The sequence below is a fragment of the Leopardus geoffroyi genome, chromosome D2, assembly GCF_018350155.1.
Source record: "Leopardus geoffroyi isolate Oge1 chromosome D2, O.geoffroyi_Oge1_pat1.0, whole genome shotgun sequence".
NCBI classification, from domain to species: domain Eukaryota; kingdom Metazoa; phylum Chordata; class Mammalia; order Carnivora; family Felidae; genus Leopardus; species Leopardus geoffroyi.
The window spans coordinates 34,329,166-34,345,185 of NC_059334.1; the positions used below are offsets into that span (position 1 = coordinate 34,329,166).

General features: G+C 38.0%; 1 protein-coding gene across 4 annotated transcripts in view; it reads right to left on the bottom strand.

Annotated features, from left to right (window-relative positions):
- Window positions 1-679: 679 nt before the first annotated feature.
- Window positions 680-16,020, bottom strand: part of CFAP70 (cilia and flagella associated protein 70) — a 108,871-nt gene continuing 93,530 nt past the window's right edge. For all 4 annotated transcript variants that reach the window (XM_045439577.1, XM_045439576.1, XM_045439572.1 and 1 more), the window contains 3 exons: window positions 14,561-14,662; window positions 2,693-2,740; window positions 680-989 (listed from right to left, as the gene is read on the bottom strand). In XM_045439577.1, coding sequence (XP_045295533.1) covers window positions 909-989; window positions 2,693-2,740; window positions 14,561-14,662 — 231 coding nt within the window. In that variant the 3' untranslated portion in view covers window positions 680-908. The remainder of the gene's footprint in view (window positions 990-2,692; window positions 2,741-14,560; window positions 14,663-16,020) is intronic.

Genomic DNA, 16,020 nt, shown 5'->3' on the forward strand with positions numbered 1-16,020 from the left:
CCTTGGTGCCTCAGGAAGATTTCATAAAGGAAGTAGCGTTAGAGTCGAGGCTATAGAAGAACAATAAATGAATGTGGAGTTTATTTTATCTTTCTATGTTTATTAATATGCCTTTCACTTTCCCTCCTATTCCTCCACCTCCCTCCTCTGCACCTTCTTTAAAAAAAAATAAGAGAAAGGAGTCTTTATTTCTGGTTTTGCTATGCAGTGATCTAGAAGAAAAGGAGTGAAAGATGGTTCCTTTGTCATCTCTAACCCTAGAATAATGGCCTCAGTTGTGAGTTTTCCATCTATTATAGAGTAATGGACTCTTCTTGGAGCCCTTGTGATTTAGATCCATAAAGATACCCGGGATTAGAGGTAATGAGCAAAGACCTCTCTGTTCAGCTCTGTTCACCATTGAATCCAAAGGGTCTGGTCACAACTAATGTGTTTGTCCTAATACAGTGACCCAGCATAGCATTCTTACTTTAGGCCCACTTTAGAAATTGATACCTTAATTCTCAAGTTCCAGGAAGTAAACCAGGCCAGAGACTTTAGCAGTTGACGTCCTAAAGGAGTGATCTGATAAGCTTTTACCAGAAACCTTAATAATGAACCCACTATACCTTAATTATAGAAATAATTATGTTCTCACATATACCTCAGTATACCTTAATTAACTCCAGAACCACACTGATGAATTTTTAATCTCTTCCATTTTTTATTGTCATCTAGTTTACTGTCATTTGTAAAACATCCCAGGAAGGGCTATCCAGTAAGATAGCCCATGGAAATAAATGAACGAGTTTCTGTTCATGGTGTTGTCCATTCCCAGGCCTCATGTGATGAAATATCCAGGGTTTAATTTCTCTGGGAAGGAAAGAAGCTCAGAGTCCCATACAGAATAGTCTTCAGCTGGAAGGATGTCAGAAAGATGGATTTCCAAAGCCAACTGCCTCCTGTACCATGTGGATCTCTGCAAGTAGAGTCTCATCTTTCAATTTCAGCTGCATAAGAAGATGGAAGGGGAGGAGACATGTCATACCTGATATATCTTTGTGGAAACCCCTCATTTACAGGGCCACAGTTAAAGAATATAGTTCCTTGGCATGAAATTGGCTCTTCCCATATTCCCTATTTCATGGTAGCTCCATTAAAAGACCTCAGAACATTGTGCTTACATGGACACATTCACTTTATGAAAATTCAAGTAGTATAAACATTTGCAATTTGTGTATTTTTTGTAAAATAACTTTAATAAAGTTTACTTTTAAAAGAGTTCACATCATCACCCAATCTATCTTGACTATAATATTCCAATTTGGCAAGTGACAGGAATCAAAGATACTAGATTTAATTTTAGACTCTAGATATGTAGTAAAGATGTCTAGTGGCTACTAAATACCCACTCTCCTTTCTTACTAACAAAATCTTCACTTCTTTTCAGGGCAGGAATTCAGCTAGCTAAAAATCTCCATTCCCTTCTTCCCTTAGATCTAGGGGTAGTCTTACGACGAATTGTGGCTAATGAAATGTCAGCTAAAGTCACTGCTGCTTCCCCCCCCCCCCCAAAAGGAGATACTTTTCTCTGGAAATGATTTTCTTTACCATCAAATTCTATGTACTTGTGAAACATCTTTATTTTTTTAATCTGAATGTAGTTGAAGTACAATGTTACATTAGTTTCAGGTGTAGAACACAGTGATTCTACAAGTCTATACATTACACTAATAAGTATAGCTAATAAGTATAGCTACCATCTGTCCCACACACTGTTACAATACCATTGACCATATTCCGTATGCTATATCTTTTATCCCCATAAAGTCATTGCTTCATAATGGAGGTGAAATAGCTAGCATGTTTTCTTTGTTCTTTCCTCCCTTTTGTTCTTTATTGTGCCTGAAACATGTATGTGGTGGCCTGAGCTACAGTGGCTGCCTTGCAACAATGAAGGATGGGAACTGCATGCTGTGACTGAAGCAAAGAGATAGAGTTTAGGTCTTTGATGACATTGTGGAGCTGGGATCCCAGCCCTGGGCTTTTCATTAGATAAGAAAAATAAAACTCCCAATTTTTTTAAGCCACTATCTTTCAAGTCAAATTATCTGTAATTCATAATTAATAGAATACAATGGAGGTTGGCAAACTACTGCTCATGAGCCAAATCCAGCTGGCTGCCTGTTTTTGTAAGTAAAACTTTTATCTGAAACACAACCATGCTCATTTGTTAATGTATTGTCTATGGCTCCTTTTGCACTACAAGGGAAGAGTAGTAGATGCAATAGAGACAGTTTGGCCCACAAAGCCTAAAATATAAATAATCTTGCCCTTTACAGAAAGTGTGCTGATCTGTGGACTAGACCAACACCTTCAGTCTACACACGAGGAAAATGAAGCCCAGAGAGGTTAACACAGTAAAGTTAGTGGCAAAACTAGGACCATAACTCAGGTCTCCTGACTCCCAGGCCATCTGTCTTTCCATTAAACCAAATTCTATAAAGAGGTAGAAAAAAGGTCCCCCATAGTAATATATGGGTTATTCCAATATATGGGTTATTCCAAACCCAGCAGCAAATGGCAAAAATAGTAAGAAGACCCTCTAGAAAAATATTCACATCATGAAATGTTGTAAAGTCTTGAATTAAGGCAGCATCTTCCTCCCAGTTTTCCAACCTCAGTACAAGCAGCAGAGGCACCTGCATCATACCTTCATTGTGTACTTGTAGGCCTGCTCAGCTTCCAGTTCCCGTCCAGCCTGAAAAAGAGAGCAGCAGCTGGTGATGATGACATACCATAAACATCACGGTAAGAAAGTACACTGCCACAAACATTTCTACCAAAACATAGGATTACCCTCTGGATTCAAAGGGGGAACAAAAATGAAAGGTGTATCAAAAAGCAGATATCCTTGTATATATATGTGTTGCAAATGTATACACACATGTACGCGCGCGCACACACACACACACACACACAAGAGATATATGAATATTCCTTCTTCATTTTAAAAATCTTAAAAATAACTTGGCCTCTCATTTTTTTCCCCCTGAAAACACCATGAGTCATTTGTTTCTCTCAGGATTGAAGCCATTCTGTTAACAATAGCTAAAACTTACATAATGCTTACTTTGTGATTTATACTGTTTTAATTGTCTATATTGTTTTAAGTGCTTTACACACTTTCATTCCTAGTCCTCAAAGTAATTCTAGGAAAAAAACTGCTATTATTTGTAATTCCATGTCCACAGATAGAAATACCTAGGCATAGAGAGGATAAATAAATGCCCAGGGTTACGAAGCTAGTAAGTGGAGGATCCAGGTTTTAAAACAATGCAGTTTGGCTCCAGAGTCCCAAGGTTTTAACTATTGCACTTTATCCTGTCTCTATGCATTAGAAAAAAGCAAATACTGGAATTGCTTCCATGCATATCTGGATATGAGATGAGGACACCTAACTATTCCTCCCAGTTATTTTTTGCATGAAGCGCATCTAGGTATTAAATGAGAATAATATGAATTCACTATTATACTTAACAAGTTTGTGCATAACAAATTAGAGTATACAATGTCACTTGGGAAATACATAAATATGAAATACATGCATAATACCTAGTATTAAATAAATATGAAAACTACAGAATGTTCAGGCTAGAAGGAAACTTAGAAAATATCTAGTCCAAATTCCTGATCAGTGCCAGTTCATGATAAATTTTTACTAGTTCACAAAACTTTCACTATTTAAGAAACTTTCCTAGGGGTGTCTGGGTGGCTTGGTCGGTTGAACACCTGACTTCAGCTCAGGTCATGATCTCATGGTTCGTGGGTTCAAGCCCCACATCAGGCTCTGTGCTGACAGCTCAGAGCCTGGAGCCTGCTTCGGATTTGGTGTCTCACTATTTCTCTGCCCCTCCCCTGCTCATGCTCTGTCTCTCTCTGTCTCTCAAAAATACATAAATGTTAAAATTTTTTTTTAATTATTAAAAAAATAAAAATAGGGGCGCCTGGGTGGCTCAGTCGGTTGAGCGTCCGACTTCAGCTCAGGTCACGATCTCGCTGTCCGTGAGTTCGAGCCCCGCGTCGGGCTCTGGGCTGATGGCTCAGAGCCTGGAGCCTGCTTCCGATTCTGTGTCTCCCTCTCTCTCTGCCCCTCCCCCGCTCATGCTCTGGCTCTCTCTGTCTCAAAAATAAATAAACGTTAAAAAAAAATAAAAAAATAAAAAATAAATAAAAATAAAGGACTTTCCTATAATTTATACACTTCAAAGATATCCCCACCTGAAGTTCACTGAATTCCAGGGGCATTTTCTAGCACATCTTCCTTTCCTGTCACTATTACCTTTGTTTCATTTCTGCTGGGATCCAAATGATGTGAGGATCCAGAACAGCCAAAACAATTTTGAAAAGAGTGACATTTTTTGTTTGTTTGCTATTATGGAAAATGCTGTAATAAACATCCTTGTACATGTCTTCTGGTATTTTTCTTAGGAATATCTAGATATAAAATTGCTAAGTTATAGGTAAGAATTTGGGTAAATAATGCCATATTGCACTTCAAAGTAGTTATCAATTTATATCAACAATTCTGAAAATCCTTATCAATGTTGATATCAGACTAATTTTCCCCTGTTTAATGGGTGTGAATTTCTGTCACAATGTCATTTTAAATTGCATTTTCATGATTACAAGTGAGGCAAACTTCTTATCATAAATTTATTGACTTTTACAATTTCCACTTCATCAAATTGTATATTCCTATCCTGTGACCATTTTTCAATCAGATTGTTTGTATGTTTTTTTCTTATTGTAGGGCATATTACATATTTATATAATAGCTATATTATATAATTACATAAACTGTAATAAGTTATAAATTCTGCAAGTATTAAGTCCTTAAGCTTTATTTTTGTGTCTTTTGTTATGCATGAGTTTCTATTTTAAAATTGTTAATTTAGGGGTGCCGGGGGAGCTCAGTCGGTTAAGGACTGACTCTTGGTTTCAGCTCAGGACATGATCTCCCCGTTTCATGAGTTCGTGCCCTGCATCAGGCTCTGCGCTGGTGTGCAGAGCCTGCTTGGAATTCTTTCTCTCCCTCTCTCCCTGCCCCTCCCCTACTTGTGCTGTCGCTGTCTCTTTCAAAATAAATAAACTTAAAAAAAAAAAGGTTGCTAATTTTATTTTTGGTATTTTATTTTTGGCTAGTGCATTTACAGTCATAAGAAAATTTGCACACCCCGAGGCTATAGAGGTATTCTCTATATTTTCTCCTAAGCAATCCAAAGTTTTAAGATTTAGGCCTTTAAACCAGCTGGAAGTATGTATGCATCAACGTGCATGTTTGGTGTGAGGTAAGGAACTAATTTTCTTCACATGGATAGCCAGTTGCTCCATCTGTATTTATTGAATAGTCCATTTGTTCCTCATTTTGGGGGGCTATACAATCTTTAAAATTGGCTTTATTGAAGTATAATTTACATACCATAAAATTCACTAATTTAAAGGTTCAATTGTGCAACCATCACCACCACAATCCAGTTTTAGATGATTTCTATCACTCCCAAAAAGCTTACTAACCTGAGTCCAATATTTGTATAGAGGGTTTTTTTTTTTCCTTTTTAGTCTGAGAGTACTTTTTCAAAAGTATATTTTAAAATTTTTAAAAAATATTTTAATTTATTTTTGTGAGATAGAGAGATAGAGCATGAGCAGGGGAGGGGTAGAGAGAGAGGGAGACACCAAATCCGAAGCAGGTTCCAGGCTCTGAGCTGTCAGCACAGAGCCCGACGTGGGGCTCGAACCCATGAACTGTGAGATCATGACCTGAGCCAACATCAGACACTTAACTGACTGGGCCACCCAGGTGTCCCCCAAAGTATCTTGAGTTAGTTTTCCTTTTCCCACCTTCAGTGCTGTTATTCATGGGAAGTAGTTTTGTTTTTATTGTTATGATATGAATTATACAATCTCCCTGTTTCTTGTTGAATTTCTTTAAAAAAAAATGAAACATTAACATGGTTCCAAAAGTCAGATATGTACAAAAAGTATAATCAGAGTGTCACCCACTCATTGCCTCCCTTCTACTCTATGTCTGCCCATGTCCTAAAGGACCCACTCTCATTAATCTGGTTTTTCCTTCCTGTGCTTTTTTTGCACAAATGAGCCAACCTGTGAATGAATTCTTCTTTTTCCCTCCTTTTTATACGAAAGATGGTATAAAATCTTGCACTTTAGTTTTTTCACTAAACAATATATCATGGAAATCACTCCACATCAGTTCATAGAGATCTTCTCCATTATTTTTTTCAGTAGCTTAGTACTCCATTATGTGGATGTACCATAGTTTATTCAAATATTCTCCTATGTATGTTGTTTCCAATATTTTGCAATTGCAATAATACTGTAATAAACATCTTGTGCTTGTGTAGTTTTTAGTTGTTGGAGGAAGAGTTTCAGGGAAAATTCCTAGGAAACCCCATTATTTTTAAAAACCATCTAATTGGGGCGCCTGGGTGGCTCAGTCGGTTAAGCGTCCGACTTCAGCTCAGGTCACGATCTCGCGGTCCGTGAGTTTGAGCCCCGCGTCAGGCTCTGGGCTGATGGCTCAGAGCCTGGAGCCTGTTTCAGATTCTGTGTCTCCCTCTCTCTCTGCCCCACCCCCGTTCATACTCTGTCTCTCTCTGTCTCAAAAATAAATAAACGTTAAAAAAAAATTTAAAAACCATCTAATTAAAACCTAAGTTTCCACATATATGTGGGTCTACTTCTGTCTAGCAGTTATGTTCCACTTACCTATTCCTACCCTAATATCACTCAGTTTTAATTATCAGAGCTTCACAATAAGTCTTAATATTTGGTACAAAAGTCTTCACCTGTTATTATCCTGTCCATATTGTCACTATGATTTTTTGGCCTTTATTGGGCAAGTGAATTTTAGGGTTACTTGATCAAGTTCCTAAAAAAAAAACACCTGTTATTATTTTTATTGGAATTGCATTAAAATTAGACATGTGGGAATATTTTCAACTTTGTGTTCTTAAAACCTTCTGTCCATGAACATAGATAGTATCCTTATTAGATCTTCTTTTATGTCTTTCAGTAAAGTTTTACACTTTCATCCATAAGATCTTGAGTGAGATTTTTAAAGTTAGACTTTCAAATTGATTGTTGCTAATGATCTTTGATTTTGATGATATTGATTTTTATATTAATATTTTTTCCAGCAACTTTGCAAATCTACTTCTTTGTGTTAATCTTTATTGAACAGATAATACATATACATAAGTAAAAATCAAAAGGATATAATAAGATATATAGTAAAAGGTCTTGCTTCCACCCTGACCTTATCCACTCTGTTCCCAACTCCTTCCCCCAACAATAACCACCATTCTTTGTTTTTTGTCTACTCTTTCAGTAGTGAAACTTTTTATTCATCTTTCAGTTTGTAGATTCCCTTTTAATCCTTTTCCTCCAATTTCTTTTATGAGTATGTGTGTTGTTGGCATGGTGGAACTTCCAGTACACAAGGATATCTCAGAGATATTGCAGGTTTTGTTCCAGACAAGTGCAATAAAGTGAATATCACAATAAAGCGATGTCCCCTAGTACATATACAAGTTATGCTTACACTATACTGTAGTCTACTAAGTGAGAAATAATAGCATCATGTTTTTAAAAACAATGTACATATCTTAATTAAAAAATATTTTATTGCTGGGGTGCCTGGGTGGCTCAGTCAGTTAAGCCGTCTGACCCTTAATTTTGGCTCAGGCCAAATCTCACAGTTCATGAGCTTGAGCCCTGCATCAGGCTGTATGCTGACAGTGCTGAGCCTGCTTGGGATTCTTTCTCTCTTCCTCTCTCTCTGTCCCTCCCCTGTGCACTATTTTTGTCTCAAAAACAAAAAATTAATAAACATATAAAAAATACTTTATTGCTAAAAAATGTTAACCATCATCTGAGCTTTCAGTGAGTTGTAATCTTTTTGCTGGTAGGGGTCTTGCCTTGATATTGAAGGGTTCTAATGGATCAAGGTGAAGGTTAATGAAGGTAGGGGTAGCTGTGGCAATTTCTTTAAGACAATGATGAAGTTTGCCACATCAATTGACTCTTCTTTCCATGAATGATTTCTCTGTAGTATGCAATTCTGTTTGACAGCATTTTACCCACAGTACAACTTCTTCCAACATTGGAATCAATCCTCTCAAACCCTACCACTGCTTTATCAGCTAACTTTATGTAATATTCTAAACCTTCTGTCAACCACTTTCACAACATCTACACCAGGAAGTTTCCATCTTAAGAAATCATTTCCTTTGCTCATTTATAAGAAGCAACTCCTCATTTGTGAAAGTTTTTTTCACGAGATTACAACAATGCAATCGCATCTTCAGGTGCCACTTCTAATTCTAGTTCTCTTGCTATTTCTACCATATCTGCATTTACTTCCTCCAAAGTAGACTTGAACCCCTCAAAATCATCCATGAGGCCCGTGGTCAACTTCCAAATTCCTGTAAATGTTGATATTTTGACTTCTTCACATGAATCACTAATGTTCTTAATGAAATCTAGAATGATGAATCCTGGATTCCAGATGGTTTTCAATTTACTTTAACCAGATCCATCAGAGGATCTGATTCTTATCTGGAGTCTATTTCCAAGCACATACAGGTTACTGGCAGAATTCAGTTCTTTGTACTTGTAGGATGGAGGTCCCCATTTCCTTGCTGGCTGTGAGCAGTTGGCATTTTAGCTTCTAGAGGCCATCCACATTCCTTGATATGTGATCCCTCTCTATTTTCAAGCCAGCAATTGTGCATTGAATCTTTCTTGTGCTTTGAATTCCTCTGACTTCCCTATTTGTCCCCAGCCAGAAAATAACTCCCTGCTTTTAAAAGATTCACCTGAATGGTACAGGTCCACCTGGATAATCTCTGTACATATCTGCAAAATCCCTTGGGGGTTGGTAGTAGCTTTCCTTCTGGTTTTGTCCTGAATTTCTCTTCTAGCACTTTCCTTTGCCCCAAATCTCCAGTCAGGCCTCATCTTGAGTCTCTTCAACTAGAACTTCACTAAGGAGACCTTTAAACCTGACAAACCATTGTTTCAATGAACAAATCAAAGCACACCTGGTAGAAGGTCCAAACACTCCACCACTAAAATCAAGGAGGAGCTTTGCAGAGGACTGACGAGTGGGATAGAGCAACCAAAATGCAACAACAGAGTGCACACAACACACTCCAAAAACACTTCCTAAAATTCCAGTCCCTGGACAGTGTTTGAGCCCTTTTTAATACAGTAGTACTTGCACATGCAGAACACATAAGAAGCTACTAAAACATGTAAAAGACAAAAGCCTACCAAAATGATGAAACAGAAGAATTCTCCTCAAAAGAAAATCCAGAAAGAAATGACAGCCAGAGAATTGCTCAAAACAGATATAAACAATATATCTGAACAAGAATTTAGAATAACAGTCATAAGACTAATATCTGGGCTTGAAAAAAGTATAGAAGACAGCAATCTAGTGCTGTAGAGATCACAGACCTAAGAAATAGTCACAATGAATTAAGAAATGCTATAAATCAGGTGCAATATAAGCTGGACACAGTGACGGCGAGGATGGAAGAAGCAGAGGAGAAAATAGGTGAAATAGAAGATAAAATTATGGAAAATGATGAAGCTGAAAATAAGAGGGAAAGGAAATTACTAGATCATGAGGGGAGAATTAGAGAGCTAAGTGATTCCATGAAATAAAATAATATCTGTATCATAGGAGTTCTGGAAGAAGAGGAGCAAGAGGAAAGGGAAGAAGGTTTATGTGCACAAATTATAGCTGAGAAGTTCCCCAAGAAACAGGCATCCAACTCTAAAAGGCACAGAGAACTCCCTTCAAAATCAACAAAAATAGGTCAACACCATGACATATCATAGTGAAACTGGCAAAATACAAAGATACGGAGAGAATTCTGAAAGCAGCTAGGGACAAATGGGCCTTAACCTACAAGGGTAGACACATAAGGGTAGTAGCAGGCCTGTCCACTGAAACTTGGCAGGCCAGAAGCGAGTGGCAGGAAATATTCAATGTGCTGAATAGGTATACTGTGCAGCCAAGAATCCTTTTTCAGCAAGGCTGTCTTCAGAATAGAAGAGATAAAGACTTTCCCAGACAAAAAAAAACAAAAAAACAAAAAACAAAAAAAAAAAACAAAAAAAACCCTAAATGAGCTCATGACCATAAACCAGCCCTGCAAGAGATTCTAAGGGGTACTCTGAGTGGAAAGTAGCAAAGACTACAAAGGACCAGAGACATCACCACAAACATGAAACCTACAGATAACACACTGGCACTAAATCCATATCTTTCATTAATCCCTCTGAATGTACATGGACTAAGTGCCCAATCAAAAGACATAGGGTGTGGGGAATAAGTTTAAGAATTCTCTGAGCTTTCACCAAGGAGTTAACAAGGCTTAGGATGAAAAGCCGCCTCAGGGTGAAAATGCTCAGTGTAGAACAAAGCATCAAGCAGAAAGTTGCTTCCACAGGATGAAAGTGAGAACAGGTAGAGGCTGAAAGCCCCTGAAGCAGGGTGAAAGCACCCAGAGCTAATTAGCAAGAAAAATGCCTTGTTAACCCTGAGATAGCATGCTCTATCTGTCTTAGCCCCTAGAAAAGTTAAGATACATAGACATGGTGCTTGTTGCCTGCAGTAAACAGCCATCTGCTCGGCGCCAGGATTTTGATTTGTCTTGATCCTAACCCCTAACACCACATACCTTCTAACCCCCTTTCTCTCACACACGAGTTAATGATCACTATTTTATCGTCTCTTTCTGCATGTCCATCACGTATGTAAGCCTTCTGACCCTAATAAATATGGAGAAAGGACGCTTATTCAGGGCTCTCGTTTCCTCCTGGACATTAGCCTCTCTTGTATAAAATTCTACATCCATCCTCTTGCTGGACAAGAGAGAACACCAGACTCAAAGTCTGCAACAATAGGATATCAGAATGGATAAAAAAAGCTAGATCCATCTATATGCTGTCTACAAGAGACTCATTTTAGACCTGAGGACACCTGCACATTGAAAGTGAGGGGATGGAGAACCATCTATCATGCTAATGGATGTCAAAAGAAAGGCAGAGTAGCCATACTTATATCAGACAAACTAGATTTTAAAATAAAGACTGTAACAAGAGATGCGGAAGGGAATTATATAATAATTAAGGCTCTACCCATCAAGAAGAGCTAACAATTGTAAATGTTCATGTCCCCAATGTGGAAGTATCCAAATATGTAAATCAATTAATCACAAGAATAAACAAATGTATAGATAATAATACCATAATTGTAGGGGACTTTAATACTCAGAGCAATGGACAGATAATTTAGGCAGAAAATCAATAAGGAAAGAAAGGCTCTGACTGACACACTGGACCAGGTGGACTTAACAGATATATTCAGAACATTTTATTCAAAAGCAGCAGCATACACATTCTTCTCGAGTGCACATGGAACATTCTCCAAAATAGATCACATACTGGATCACAAAACAGCCCTCAACAAGTATAAAAGATTGAGATCATACCATGAATATTTTCAGATCACAACACTATGAAACTTGTAATCAACCACAAGAAAAAATCTGGAAAGCCCCCAAATACACGGAGGTTAAAGAACATCATACTAAAGAACAAATGCGTCAACCAGGAAATTAAAGAAGAAATTAAAAAATATATGGAAACAAATGAAAATGAAAACACAGAAGTCCAAACCCTTTGGGACGCAGCAAAAGCAGTCTTAAGAGGAAAACACGTCGTAATTCAGGACTATTTCAAGAAGCAAGAAAGGTCCCAAATATACAACCTAACCTTCCACCTAAAGGAGCTAGAAAGGCAGCAGCAAAGAAAGCACATCTGCAAAATCCCTTGACAGCAGTACCTATATTAGTATTTGATGGAATAATCTTGTGGGGAGGGTCATCTTTAGAACTCTACCCACCACAAGAAATTGTCATGTGATTTTCTCTTAGACCTATGAATTAATTACATGTATGAATTTAAGTTTAAATGTATCTATGTCTTCTGGCATAAGTTTTAATTGTTTACATATAATTTCACTGGTAGTGTGATCTATATGCATTTGTTGAATCTCTCTTTGTGGTCTAGCATATGGTCAACTTTTAAGAACAACTCATCTGTACTTGCAAAGAATATGTATTCTCTAATTATTAAGCACAGAGTTCTATATTGGTGTTTGAGGTCAACCTTTTTTTTTTTTTTTAATTCAAATCTTACATATCCTCAATTTTTTTCCTATTTGACCTAGCAGTTTCTACAAGATGTGTATTAAAATTTTCCATTTTGGCCCTTTTAGTTTAAAGATAAAGAAATTGAGGTCTGGCAACTTTTTTTTAAATTTAAATTTGTTTAATGTTTATTTATTTTTTGAGAGAGAGAGAGAGAGAGAGAGAGCACAAGCAGGGTAGGGGAAGAGAGAGAAGGAGACACAGAATCCCAAGCAGGCTCCAAGCTCTGAGCTGTCAGCACAGAGCCTGACATGGGGCTTGAACTCATGAGCTGCAAGATCATGACCTGAGCCGAAGTTTGTCACTTAACTGACTGAGCCACCCAGGTGCCCCGAAGTCCAGCAACTTTAAGTGACTTGCCCAGGTTCCCATGGTTAGTTGTGGCAGAGTTGGGGAAGAACTCAGGTATCTCCCATATTGACATTCAAGACATTTATTCCAAAAAGAAAAACCAGTAATTTTAATTTTGTTTATTTCTCTTATAATCACAATACTCCCTGTCAGTTTGAGGTCATATTGGTCATTGGAAAACAAAGCGCCATTCTTATTATTCCCCATTTGATCTTAGACTGCTGAGCAAATTATTTAATTATAGGAGAGTTATTTTCTATAGGTAAAGTAGCTATCACAACTCCCATAATACGCCCTTCCTAATCTCTCATATATGTCAAGGATAAGCACCTTCAGCCAGAAGTTTAACAGGAAGGCATGTTTCAGAAAGTCTAGTAGAGCATCTCCTTCACTGGCCTTTGGCCTTGTTTACATTCTGATACAAGAGCACTCCCATTTTAAAAATGTATTTATTTATTTAAAAATTTTTTTTAATGTTTATTTTTTAGAGAGAGAGAGACAGAGTGCAAGCAGGGAAGGAGAAGAGAGAGAGGGAGACACAGAATCTGAAGCAGGCTCCAGGATCTGAGCTGTCAGCACAGAGCCCGATGTGGGGCTTGAAGTCACGAACCACAAGATCATGACCTGAGCCAAAGTTGGACCCAGGCGCCCCTAAATGTATTTATTCTTTTGAAAAGCAAACTACTTTGATGAAAAGCAAACTCAGGAGTGAAGTCGTTAAATATAACTAAACACCTTTTAAATATAAATAACATATATTTACTGATTAGTATCAGGTAAATGTCTAGACTATCCCAAATTCTTATCTCAGAGAAAAAAAATCAGAGACAACTGCAAAGAAGACACTTTGTAGTTACCAGACAATGGACTCTCTGGGAAAAATTGCTCTAGTGTGTCAGAGATTTCTGTTGAATAATCTATTTATATTTTTTGGTAATGCATTTGTGTTTGCACCTTTACCATCAGCCTTTATTTTTTTAAATGTTTACTTATTTATTTATTTATTTTGAGAGAGAGAGTGAGCAGGGTAGGGGCAGAGAGAGAGAGAGAGAGAGAGAGAAAGAGAGAGAATCCTAATCAGGCTCTTTGCTGTCAGTGCAGAGCCCAACATGGGGCTCCGTCTCACAAACCATGAGATCATGACCTGAGCAGAAATCAAGAGGTGGACACTTATCCAACTAAGCCACCCAGGCATCCTCATCAGCCTTTATTTTTATCAGTAGATTCTTATGTAGCTTTTCTGGGTCATACACAACTAACAAAGGGGGAGATGAGAGAGGATATGGAGGAATTTTTTTATAGATTCATGGTTTGAATGACTATACAAGGAATGCATACCAATGTCCCAGGCTTGAGAGCTCAGGCAGGCCAAGAGGCATCAAGGAGGGCAGCAGGAGATTGGCCACCACCCCCTGGTATCATCTGCCATCCCACTGTACCATCAGTCACTGCCCTCACACAGCTCCCCATTCAGCATTCCTAATCCCAACCCTAGGCCAGACTCTGATCACTATATCCTTCATCTTGAGGAAAGGGATGCACAGAGCTGGGCTGGTTAGTACACCCTGCCCAGGGACTGCAGAGCAGCTTAAAAGTAACACAGAGAGACCACCCAACCCATAACACTGGATGACAATCAGTCCTGGCCCACCCCACTCCTGCTCACCTATGACCAACAAGCCCAAGTGACTTGCTCTCAGTTTCCATACAAACACACCTGAGTATATGATTTTTAAGCACATTCCAAGTAGCAGCTTCTCAGACTTGGCCTCTCCTTTCTCATAAGTATAATAACCAAATCAGAAACTCACTAAATCTCAACTATCATGCATTAATGGCCACCTTCCTATCTCTTGCTTTACTTAGTTCCTCACCTCATTGCCCTAAAAGGGCACTGTGTAAGGCTAATAAACACTCACTTTTAGGCTGACCAGAGCCAAATATGCCCATACTTCAGCATTGTGGTTGTTCAATGCATTGGCTTCAGAGAGAGCATCTTCAGCTTCCGTGAGCTCCTCCAGCTTGACAGAAAAAAGAAAAGTATGAGTTAAGTCAAAGAAGTTTTCCCTTAAGCCAGCTCGAGTTAGTGTAGTTGAAAACATTATGTTCAAATAACATTGGTGTGTGTGACCTATACAAACAGTTTTCAATTTTTTAATTTTTAGCAGAACTCTTTCTTCAAACAAAATCTTATGTGGTAGCCCAACCTGTTAAAAGCAGAACTGCTCTGATTAAAAATCCAGGTAGAGCAAACTGGAGTCCTGCCTGCTAGGCTCTCAACTTACACCCCTCTCTTCCTCCTTTCCTCTACAGCAGTCCCATCAGGGCCTCCATGAACCATGGAGCTTCAGGTGACAAGATTGGAAAACCAGAAGTATTCACTATTGTGTGTGCATCATTCAGTGATTTTCCAATACACAGTAGGCTGTCAGATACATTTGTGGTTTCTTCCTTTACATCATGCACCCCTTTCTTAAGGTTAAAGTCCCATTAGCCTGCCAAAATACTATTGCTCAGACAGCTTCCTTTCCCCTAATATTAGTTATTGACAGCACAGTCTTGAGGAATCAATACAATATTCAGACTCTAAAATTCTCCCTGAGCTCTGGACACATGGGTATCATTGCTGCTTCCTAAAAGTTTGCTTTGTAAAATCTTCCAAAAGGTCACCTAAGGAAGAAATAAGTCACTCTTCTCCCCAGTAAAATAGATCTTCTTTTTTTCTGTTTTAGAAAAGAAAAGTATGGGTTTCCAGGCCCAAGACAATATGAAGAATGACTTTTAAGCAATGCCCAGACTTTGGTCCACACCTTAAATGTCTCTAAAATATTGAATCAATATTCAATCAATGTATTGATTCATTATTCAACCAACACTATTCAATCAATTATACTTGCTAATGATTTATTCAGTATACCAGGTACTGTGAATAAAAAGATAACATACAAGCTTTACCCTCAAAGGGTTCACTGACAGATATGTAAATAAATAAATAAAACAAAATGAAAACCCAAACACATAAATAGTTCCAATACAGAATAAACATTTCTGTAATAAAAGCATATATATGATCTAGTGGAGGGAAATAGGAAAATGGGAATATTTCTGCACTGAAATTAAAGGGCAGCTCTAAAGTGAATCTCGAAGAATAAAAAGGAGTTTGTTAGCTGTACAAGGTGAAGAAAGGCATTCCAGGTGAAAGCAATATCATATGCAAAGGCGTGGAGGCACAAGAGAGTGTGGTGTGGTCAGGAAACTCTTAAGTATTCTTGTGTGTCTGGAGAAAAGAGAGAGATTAGGGAAAAGACAGTAAGCAGATGAAACTAGAGTGTTAGGTGAGACCAGATCATATGTATTCATTCAAAGGAATGTAAATTTT